At 37.6% G+C, this 12,098-nt stretch overlaps 1 protein-coding gene across 1 annotated transcript in view; it reads right to left on the bottom strand.

The window, feature by feature from the left end:
• The window catches only part of DTHD1 (death domain containing 1), a 64,271-nt gene extending 54,650 nt beyond the window's left edge, over positions 1-9,621 (bottom strand). Inside the window, exons 1-2 of the mRNA XM_069073586.1 lie at positions 9,354-9,621; positions 6,971-7,619 (exon numbers count right to left, since the gene is read on the bottom strand). Of these exons, the coding sequence (XP_068929687.1) occupies positions 6,971-7,619; positions 9,354-9,621 (917 nt within the window). The remainder of the gene's footprint in view (positions 1-6,970; positions 7,620-9,353) is intronic.
• Positions 9,622-12,098: the final 2,477 nt, after the last annotated feature.

Here is a 12,098-nt window from a genome sequence, read left to right on the forward strand (position 1 = left end):
CGGGAAAAGGGGAGGGGAGGGGAGAAGCACTGCAGCATATGCTTCAGTCACTTTCATTCTGCCTGGGAAAGTCTTCACATGCTTGAAGTAGTCATCCCCCATCCCCCCCAACTCACTGAGAGATTGAGACCTGTAAATTACCCTTAATCTGATTTAGCTCCTCTACCAAGATGGATTTGCTGGGATGTGGCCACTGCACATGCTACAGCTTCTTGGAGGCACAGGTGAGAACTGAGTGCCAAGTAAACACCAAAAGAAGATGGGCAGTCCTGAAAAGGGCTCAATAAGCCCTCACACCAGAGGTACTGATCCTTCTTGAACACTCAAAGTGGAGCAGTGATTATAAAACATAAGAAGGACTTCATCAAGAATAGGTCATGCAAGATTAACTCATTTCAATTTTCAACAGGATTGCTCAACCAGTAGAGGGTGGGAATGTTGGTTATATAGTTTACCTAGATTTTAGTAGATCTTTCAATAAAACATATCATACTATCCTTGTGGAGAAGATGAAAAGGTAGATATTAGATAAATATATAGTCAGATGGTTTTAGAACTGATTGGATGGTCAAATTCAAAGAGTACTTGTTAATGATTCAAAGTCAATGTGGCAGGAAATCTGCAGTGGAGAGCTCCAGATATCTGTGCTTGGCTCAGTATTGTTTAACATTTTTATCATTGACTTGGAGAAAGACATAGCATGCTCATCAGATTTGCAAATGACAAAAAGTGAGGCAGAATAGCTATTGGCTACCAGTAGTAGGTAATAGGATACAAAAAGAGTTGATAGGCTAAATCAGGGATCAGCAAACTATGGCAGTGGGCCACATTTGGCCAGCTACCTGTTTCTGTATGGTCCAGAGCTAAGAATGTTTTTTTTTTAAATATTTTTAAATAAAGTCTGACTGTATTTTTTAAAACATAAAGACCATTCTTAGCTCATTGGTCTATATGAAAACAGGTAGTAAGGTGGATTTGGCTCTTGGGCTATAGACCTTTGGATTAGATGATTATTGCGGTCCCTTCCAATTCTCAAATTCTGTGATTTTGTGAGCTAGGCAGATTAAAATAAATATCCTCCATATGAAGCAATGATAAAGCAAAATTAATTATAAATAACACATTACCTAAAAAAATATTACAGTAACTCAATCTTAAAATGTTATTATCTATTGTTTCACTTAAGACATTTGAAATCATCCCCTTTCTCTTTAAAAGAAATTTTTCCAATGAGAATAAAAGTCAAAGATCCCAAATCTAGGCCTAATTAAACTGCTTCTTTTTCCATTTCCCTACTCTTTCTTTTTTTTTAATCTCATGACCCAAATATATAATTTGGACACTTGCAGAACTAGACCAAGATGGATCAGGTTTCCAGCCCGATATGAAAATATTTCTTCATGTGAATTGAGCTATATGAAGTACTATATCTCTCAATAAGAGGTGTGGGTTTTTTTTTTTTCCTTCTCAGTTTAAATTCCAGAATTCCTGGTTTCCATTGCTTGACTTTTCCTGAAGACAGATAGATGATTGCAGGAACTAAAATTGCTCTGGTCGGTATAAGAACCAATAAAACCCAGGCAGATATCTTACTAATTAGGGGCCAAGGGCTAGCCCAGAGTACTGAGCTAAAGGAAGTAACTAACCCTGTCATCAATTTATTTACCTATCTACAAAAGATAAGATAGAGTTTTGCTCTATTTTAAGAATTGTATAACTCCCAGTTCTAGATGTCACTGAGAAAAGGAGACCAGAACCAGAATTGTGTACATATTAGGTTCTAGATTATGTAGAAGGCTATATATTATCTTGAGGTCAAATGCAATAAAATTTGGAGTTATAGAGATGAAGTCATTGTTTTTTTTTCTTCTAAGTTGGGCTTCTTGGTGGTTTCCTGGTATGGTCTGGCAAAGCAATTTATATTTATGAAATCATTTTAAGTTTCCTTTTCACCTGAATAAAAACCTCTTTTACTTTCCTTCCTTCCACACACTACCCTCTTCATTTTTAAATTCTAAATTTGCCTCTGCCACCCATAGAAATACAGTTAACTGGGATGACTGTATCAGCCTCTCCTCGTGCCTCTGCATTACAAGATAATATCTGATTGGCCTAAGAACAGATAGTAACCCCCTAAATAATTTTCTCTCGATCACATTTCAGCCCAACTATGTGTGTCTGGAAGGAAGGAGAAGAGCACCTTTAAGATAATGAACCCGGGATATTAAGGTTTCATGCCTCCTTGCCCAGTCACTTCAGAAAACTCCACAGCTTTCATTACACGTTATTAGTGGTCCCCCCCCACCACCTCTCACTACCCTACCCCCATCTGCTACTTTATATAAGAAATAAATCAGTTGATCTTACTGAATTTTTACTTTTTCCTCTACTTAAAGCAAACCTTCTTTTTGGGCTAATGCTCCCTCAACCCTACTCAACCACTGTTACCTCCAATTATGAAACTTTATAGGTCTCATCTCAGAGAAAGCCTTTGTGGCTAAGGTATTTAGAATTAGATTAAGGCAAAGCTTATGATCCCCTTGATTTGTTCGTACTAGGTGTTGCAGCAAATCCCTTCTGTCATCCACAGGCTCCTAAGACAGGATCCAGCTGACCTTAAACTAGGAATTCTTCAAAATTCTTTCTGGTATCATAGACCCTTTAGCAATCTAGTCAAGCCTGTGGACCTCTTTTCAGGATGATTTTTAAGACAGTAGAAAAAGTAGAAAAAAAATTTCAGTTAGAGGTTAATGAAAATAATGAGTTCATTTTTTCCATCTAAATTCATGAACCCACCCCCAATCTACCTGCAGAAACCTTTGGGGTTCCATAGACCCCACATTAAGAACCTTTGCTTTAAATAGAGTAGCAGACAATAGAGCTTTGTGTTTGGCTGCCTCATATCTAAAAGCTTCTTGTAAGTTCCTTGGTCTTCACAATTGTGAATTGAACGTTGTACATTTGAATTATACCTGTCACCTATAGCCCTTCTCACAGCATCCCTTAAATGTCCTTCTGATTTTGGCCACAGTCTTCATGGTATCAGTGTTTGTAACAGACAATCAGGGTCTTGTACATAGTAGGTGCTTAATAAATGCCTGTTGACTGAATAAGGGACTTTGAGGTTCATTTAATCCATCTTCCTGCTCCTTGTATTTCAGTTCAAGTGTTAGAATAAAAGGTTAACTTTACCCTTTCTTCTAAAGGCCCTAGACAGATATGAGAAAATCCCTTATATCCAAAATACCAAGAATCGAACCAGAGTCTAAAGAAATGCTACTTCAAGAAGCATCCTCTATCATTTCCCTTGTTTTTTCTATCTCTCCATCTCTGGCATTAGACTTTGGGAATGCAAGAGCATGAAAGTGCTAGCAAGAATAAAAGGACATTTTGCATTATGCAAGGTCCTCATCTCCCAAGGTTTCTGCTAATCACACAGCCAGGCTTCATACCTTAGAACATGTAAAGTCTTGTAGGATTCCTGGGATATTCATTTATTTGAAGCATCCCCTGAAAACTCTCCAAGCTACGTGCCCTTTGGATGTGCTGCTTGGAATAGAATTGAGTAAGGAACCCCAAGAGATTATGTAGCCCATTCCACATGTTCATGGAAGAGGCTGTGCCACATGGGATGTCATGATGGGACAAATGGCAAACTGGAAATTGATCTTTCTTTCCTGTTTCCTCCAGATCATCCAGTGGGAGGTTTATATATACAAAGATAATGGGTGAGAATAGCTCATGATCTGAGGCCATGGAATTAGGCTAAAGTGTGCACCTAAAGTTAGTCAAATTCCTCCCATTATAGGGACCTTTAGAGGCTATTAATCCATCAAGACAGGAGGACACCAAGATCATTAGAGGGAACGTTAAGTTCCATTTAGGAAGATCGTCATGCTAGGTGCTCTATGTAGACTATAGGACCACAGCCTGCTCTTCAAACAGAGAAGGCTCTTTAAAGGTCCTCTCATTCATCTTTCTACCTCCAGACAGTCCTGCCTTTAAGAATGTTAGAAGGTGGCAGGGCACTGTGCTTCTTGACAAAGTGTCTTAAACTCAACATCTCATCCCCCACATCTTCCTTTCCCCGACTGATGTCTAAGAGTTTGCTGCCTGATCTTTCCTTTGTGAGGACGAAAATGTTTACTGGTCAGGTTAGCTAAAGAAAAGCAGTAGCTCTAACCACTTACAGAGTAGAGAAGAAGTGAAACCAAAACAAGATGTTTTCCAGGCCTCTGCTTTGTCCATGATTGACCATGGGACCTCATGAAGACTGGCAATTTGTCTAGTTCCTTTAAAAGCCTTTTATCACACCTGTAAACTACAGAATCACACTGCTGGTGCGATTCTAAACAACCTGCTTTAAGTGACCTCTACTTGGCTGCAAGGATGAGAGTAAGGATAACAAGCCAAACCTTCATTTCCCCTACATCAGGCCTTTATGTTTCTCGAAACACATGGTCAGTGGAATATGATCAGGTACATACCTGGAAATTTTGAGAGGAGCTATTGTATCAATTAGGAATATCACTAAGGCATGTGTTATTGTACATATTTTTTTAAAAAATCAAGTCCCTTCACTATAGGGGCTTAAGGCAGTTCACCCTCTAGCCCACATATCAGTGAATTGAGTTGAATATAATGATAGATTTGATTCTGAAAGAGGCCTGGCAAAGTAAATGCTTTAAAAATGCTTGGCAACTTATTGACTTGACTGCAAATCTCTTTCCACCACGCCAAATTGTAAGAATAATTAAGTAACAAAATATAATATTTTAATAGGTGGGGTTCATTGATGGATGAGGGGAGCTAGGTAGAGTAGAGCAGTGGATAGAGTTCTGGGCTTGGAATCAGAAAGATTCCTCTTCACGAGTTCAAATCCAACCTTCGGCACTTACTAGCTCTGTAATCCTCAGTGAGTCACTTAATCCTGTTTTTCTCATTTGTAAAATGAGCTGGAGAAGGAAATGGCAAGCCACTTCAAGTATCTTTGACAAGAAAAATCCAAATGAAGTCATGAAGAAGCAGACACAATTGAAATGACCAGACAACATTAATGGGTAAAAAATCGGCTCTTCAGAACCAGGAGAACATTGTACACAATTACAGACACGTTGTATGTGTGATGACTAACTCTAATAGACTGGGCTCCTCTCAGCAATACAAGGTTAGAAGACGTCTACAAAAGACTCATGATGGAAAGGGATATCCACATCCAGAGAAAGAACTACAGACTCTGAATGCAGATGGAAGCAGACTACTTGCTCTTTCTCTCTTGTATTTTGTTTTATTTTGCTCCTTCTTTCTCGTTGTTCACTCCATTCGTTACAATACTTCTTTACAACTTGACTAATGTTCGATGTGAAGGTATTTGTAGAACCTAGATTTGATTGCATGCTGCCATGGGAAGGAGAGGGGAGGAGAGGAAGGGAAAGACAATTTTAAACTCAAGGGATTGTGGAACTGAATGCTGTAAACTAAAAGTAAATGAATAAATTTAAACTTTGAAAAGGGAAGAAAAAAAGAAATTGGCTCTTTATAAAAATTAGTCATTTTTGTCTGTTAAATGGATTTTTGCAGAAATCCAGAACTGCATAGAAGATTTAGCCAAATTGGAATATCACTGAAGATAAAAAGAAACTTGTAACATACTTCCCTTCTGAAAATGAATATTTTACATTGAACACACATATATATCAGGATTTCCTCAATTATTAGTGCCCTCCTTCTCAAAACACTTTTTATTTCACTATTTTGTATTTATTTGTATCTATGTATATGCGAGGAACTGTGTCAGAGGACCTGAATTTCAATCTCATCTCAACTATTTATGATTTTTGTTAGCGAGGTCACTTTACCCCTCTAGGCCTCAGTTTCTTTGTCTGTAAAATGGCACAAATGGATAGACGCTTTTCAAGGTCTCCTTCGGCTCCAAATCTGTTATTTTATTCTTCTTCTGCAGAGATGCCAAGACAGGGACCATTTCCAGATGGTTTTGTTGATAGTGTGGGTCAGATTAGTTGGAATGGAAACATATGTCAGACACAGTACTGGCAGCATGGAACTCGAAAGTTAAGGAAAGAGGCTCAGAGATATAGCAGTAAAAAGGAAAGTAATTCCCTGTTCTTCATCTTTAGTACTACTAGGAAGCTCCCCACTCCAGTAACTTTCAGAGGGCTCACTTTTAAGGTGTAACTCCAAGACAAGCTTGAAAAGACAGGTGGCCCAGAACAGTTTATGACCAGAATATGTGGGCCAGAGGAAAAGAAAGCAGTTTGTATTGGTAGTGCACTGCCCTGATCAGCTAGATCCAAAGGGAATCTCACATCGCAACAATCTGTGAGTTAACTGGTGTGAGTCACTGTTATGCTCCCTTTGCCTCACTACACTCTAGACATAGGTGATGAGGGGAATTTGTGAAGCAAATTAACTCCCAGGTTATCACTTTCCCCTCAAACCTAGAGAAAATGAATAAAGCAAAAGATGGGCGTTATTGCTCAATGCCTTCTACCCAGTAACTTCCTACTTGAACTACTTAAACTACTTTTTATGCTGCTAAAGACATATATGAGTTAAATTTTGTAGCCTCTAAATTTCAGTGACCTGGAGCAAAGACCTAGCTCACCATTCTAATTTCAGCTCTGCCTGTAAATGCCACTGCCCAGTTGAAAAGACCCTATTCCTTTATCTTTGTTATTTCCCCAAGCCTAGTGCAAAGTGTTATACGTACTAGGTACTTAAAAAATGTTTGTTGAATATGTATTTATTTGCATTCTAATACTATCTTATACCCTGTAACTGCCTTCCCCCATCTAATTCTCCTTTTCTCCTTTCCTAGTTTTATGGGAAAGTTTAGGGGGATTAATTATGGTTTGAAGAAAAGAATCAATAGAAGAATAAAGTTGATCTTGTGTACAAATTCTATTTGTAGCCATAAACAAGCATCACCAAGAAAAATATATTTACTTACTCCTTTTCCAGAACATGATTGGTTAGGTTTAGATTCTCTGAATCATTTGTAAGAACATTTCTTCTATATCTATTATCAATATCATTCATCAAAGACAATGTGTTCTCTTCATTCATGCTCTCCATATTACTTTGAAATTCTCCTTCTGGAAGTTCTTTACTAGATCTTGTAGGATTAATCTCGTCTCTCTTTGCATTGTTTTTCTCTACAATAGCTTCCTCTATTGGCTTGCCATCTTTATTTGCCATATTTTCTGAGGACATTTCATTAAATTCCATTTCTTGCCTTATGACATTTCCATTCAACGATGAGATATTTTCCTTTTCCGCAAATGCAGAAGTCATCAGTTCCTTGTTTTCTTGTATCTGTATTTGGCTCATCAAATTACTTTCTCCTTCCTCAGGGGGAGAAATTTGAGGAAATGGTTGGCTGGAATCAGGAATTGCTCCTATATAACTCATTTTCCCTTTTTCAGAAATATTTGTTCCACCGAAGGTATTTTGGAAGATAGTTTGTGTGTAAAGGGGAATATATTCACAATTCATGGCATGTAAGTTAACTATGTATTTTTCCTCTTTCTGAAGATGTATAACAGTGTTCCTCAAATATTCACTTATTTTCTTGAGGTAGTCTATGAGAATATTAATTTCTAAATTAAAAAAATACAATTAATACAAATGATCAAATTGTTTTTATGTTGTAAGTATCACCCAATAGAATCATCATACCTTAGAGAAGGAAGGAGCTTTAGAAAATAAGAATCATATCTATAACATCTTTTAAAGAGTAACATATTCCCTGCTGGAGCATCCCCAGGTACAGAAGCATAACTTATAAAGGCCCACTTGTAGCCTATTTAAGAAACTACTGCTGCTGCTGTGCCGGGAATGTTCATTATTAAACAGCTAATCACAGTAAAGCTCTTTCCTATGATTCAAAATCTACCTCCTTCTAAGCTTTCATCCATTGGTCCCAGTTCTGCCTTCTGCAACAACACAAAGTAGGCCTCCTCCCTATTCTACATGGTAACTCACCAAATATTTGAAGATAGCTATCAGGTTTCCTGTAAATCTCTTATACTCCGAGACATGCTAGTTTCCATCAATCATTCTTTTAAGTAGAAAAAACTATATGGCCTTTGAGCCAGAAGAAACTAGGCTTTGAAATCTACCTCCAACACTTCTCTAACTATCTTTTTATGGGTAAGTCACTTCACTTTCCTGAGCTTCATCTTCCTTAACTGTAAAATGGGCCTAGTGATGTCTAGGTAGCTACTTTACAAAACTGTTATGACACTCACATGAGGTCATGTATATAAAATGTTTTCTATGGCTTAAAGCTTATATAAATAATAACTTATTATGATTTCCAGACATCTTGTCCATCTTCCTCCCAACACTCTCTAGTTTGTTAATGCCCTTTGCTAAGTATAGCACCCAGAATTGAATTGTTTGATTTAACCAACAGACAGTACAGTGAAGTTTTATATTTCTATGAACAATTATGATGCTCCTCAAAAAATTCCTGGCACATAGTGAGAGTTTAATGCTTTTCCATCTCATTGCATTGTGTTACCTGAGGAGGGCTGTGTGAATGGGAGAGAACTGGTAAACTACTAAGCATGATCTAAATGTATTTTAAGATACTGCTTTGGATATAAAAGTCATTTTTAGGAATTTTTATATCCCCAGCAATATCTAAGACATGCCATTGGAGACTTCCTTTCAAACTGACATCAATCAATCAATAGTCTTTGGTTATAGTCATTCTATGAGATGCAAATCTACCTGTCCAGGAAAATATTTTGCCTTTATCAAATTCTTTCTTCAAGTTATGATTTCCTATCCATACACTATTCCTCTGATGTGTTTAGTAACAATATAAAAAGATGAAAATAGATAACGATTGCTGTTTCTTCCAGTGATAATTAAAACAAAGCAACAATTCTAGAAGATGGGAGCCAAGCAAGCATGTCCCCAAGTTTCAAAAATAGAAAATAAATTAGCATACCTAATACTGCCTGCTTATATTTCCAAAGACACTCCGTTTAAGTCCAATGCAAGGAACAATATGAGTTTTCCTATAAAATTTTATAGGAAGTAAATTTGGCTTGATATTTTAAAAACTTATTAAAATGAAGATTAATATTTGAATGAGACAATTTGATCACTTAATTTATACTTTAATAGTATAAAAAAGGTCATAGAGGCGCAAACTAGAAATTGTCTTTACCTCTCATTCTTGAGGGCATGCCGCTTTTCCTCTTTGGCATTATATGCCAGAAAAGTATTGAAAGGAAAGCATTAGGATCATCATATCACATGTGCCTTGACATATGAAACATTAAATAATTGCAATTGTAGGAAAACATAAATTTACTTGCCTTGTCTCCAAATGCAAGGTTGCTGTTTGTCAAGAACATGCAGTTGCTGGCAAGTGGCTTGCAGTGTCCCTGTAACATGTTCCAAATGTTGCCAGAGAGCCCCACTAAGCTCTTGACATAGCACGATCATCGTAGATAGCTGTATCCCTATGCCATCCTTATCTTGAAGGTCACTGCACAAAAGGGTCTTGCTTACTGATTGACTTTGCCACCAAATCTGCTTTAGTAGTTGACTTAGTTTACCTGTGTCCATTTCAGTTGGATCCATTTCCTTCCTATTGGCAAGTTAAAAAAAAAGTGAATAAACAGATTCAAGCTTGTCGCTGTTTATTATTTCTCAGACCTAAATATTCCAAGTTCATCAACTGAGTCCTCTCTCAATAGCATAGCAATTTATTCTTTGCTGAGCTTTATATTGTTGTTAACCAATGTAAAGTTACCAGGTGACAAAAGGAGGGGCTTTTGGGAAATCAGTGAGCAGTATGCGCACACACCATGTGCTATTGTGTACAGTACAGATTAAACTCTGTTTCTGTTTTCTCTACCACCGATAATGATCTCCAGACGGAGAACTATGGGAGTAAAAATAATTAGTACACTGAAAACTAAGATAAGTGGGAGGACAAGAAGCTACCCGGCTCCCCTCAAGAGGTCAGTTCACCGAGTACAGATGACTGGTGCGATTGCCGTTTCTTCCAGTGATCATTAAAACAAAACAACAACTCTAGAACATGGGAGCCAAGCAAGCATGTCCCCAAGTTTCAAAAAGCATCAGGAAATGCATTTTTCAAAATGGTGACATGTGTGATCTTTGGTGAACCACTGTCTATCTCTAGTATCCTCTTGTAAAATGCAGGGAGGAGGTATGAATGTGAACATTGAAACAGATGACCTCTGTAGTCCCTTTCAGCTCTCCATTTATGATCTCTCATGATGTCCTCATTAACAAGATGGAGCAATGTGGATTATATAATACAGTAAAGTAAATTAAGAAGGAAGAACAAAGAGACTAAAGGTGACTAAAGTAATTGGTCACCGAAGAGCTAACACCAATCTAGATACAACCTAAGGAGATTGCTATCAATCCAGATTGCCTAGGTTTCTCTTGGTCCAGATTCACTTGGTCTTTCTGTACTTTGAAAAAGTTATACAATATGAATTAATAATATCTCTTTTTCTAGCTTTGAGCCTCTATGCTGGGATTGCTCCTAGAAGTTAAGAAAATCTGTCTTTCTCTTTTCTTTTCTCTTTTTTTGCTTTTTGAAGGACAGTTGGAGTTAAGTGACTTGCCCAAGGTCACATGGCTCGTAAGAGTTATGTGTCTGAGGCCACATTTGAACTCAGGTCCTTCTGACTTCAGGGCCGGTGCTCTGTTCACTGAGCCACCTAGCCACCCAAATCTGTCTTTCTCAATGCTCCCTTGGTGGAATTTCAACACTAAAGGTTCACACACAAATCAGTATAGTAATAACAATACTGTATTCAGCTAGCTTAAATCCCACCCCAATCAGAGGCTACTAACACTTCAGTCATAATGTCCTTTTCTTATCACTCTCTGTATTGTTGCAGCTGAAAATTTTGGGGTACAGAGGTTGAGACAGAGTTGGAGAGCAGCTCCTTCCTCCCTGACCCATAACATTTGTTGTGTTTGGGCTCTTTTAACTGCAGTGTTAGCTCTTCTCCCCAAGTTGCTGCTGAAGTTCCTTATGGCCTTCCCTAAGCACTCTTTCACAGGTTCAACTCATAAGATTTCATCCTGTCCCTTTCCACAGGAAAAGGAGCTAACCATCTCATTGTCACAGTTATCATAACCCAGGTCAATGGAGTAGATGGACACTGGAGAATATATACCTACCTTTTTAGCCCAACATCTCTAGTGAACCATTACAAAATTATTAGGATGCATGTGTAAACCCAATCCTAAATTGTAAGCTTCGTAAGGGAAGAAATTTCAGGTTTTCTTTCTTTGTACTCCTAGATCCTAACAAGGGCCCTTACACATGGTAGATACTTAATAAGTGTTTGGCAAGTTGAAATGTTAGATTATTGTCTGTCACTCATTTAGCATTTCCCATTTACTCTCTTGAGTTGTTAGTTATTTCCTCAAAAACCTGCTTTTATCTCCCAAAGAACGTAAACAGATAGTAATTATTAAAACCCTGAAGTCTAGGACTTTTTCTTCAACTAATCAATCAATAAACATTTTTAAAGCACCTATAATGTGTCAGGCATTGTATATAGAATGTGCAAATACAAAAAACAAAACAATTCCTACTTTTGAGGGGCTTATATTTTTCTACTGGAGGAAATAACCAATACATATTGAAGAAGTTTTCTAGTCTAAACCCTTCACTTTGCAGTTGAGGAAACTGAGGCCCAAGGAAGTAAATTAGCTTGCTCAAGGTCACACAAATAGTAACCTAGGAGCACTGACTCCAAAGCCAGTAATTTTTTCACTGTACCATGTAGTTTTCTATTCATATATAAGCATATCCAAAATAAAGAAAAGTAAATACAGGGAAGTTCAATATAAAATAGGGAGGAATGGCATTCTCTCATCCCAGGACACATCCTCTATAATCTGTTCACCAAGCACCCTGCCACCCACACATCCAATCCTTTGTCAGATCTTGTCATTTATACCTTTACAACATCTCTTGTATACATCTCCTCTCTACTCACATAACCAGCACACCAGGTCAGACCATCCACCTCTCACCTGGACTAATTGTAATATCCATTTAA

The sequence above is a fragment of the Petaurus breviceps genome, unplaced genomic scaffold (genome assembly GCF_028583685.1).
Source record: "Petaurus breviceps papuanus isolate PSGF00001 unplaced genomic scaffold, PetGlider_PUasm1.0 140, whole genome shotgun sequence".
NCBI classification, from domain to species: Eukaryota; Metazoa; Chordata; class Mammalia; order Diprotodontia; family Petauridae; genus Petaurus; species Petaurus breviceps.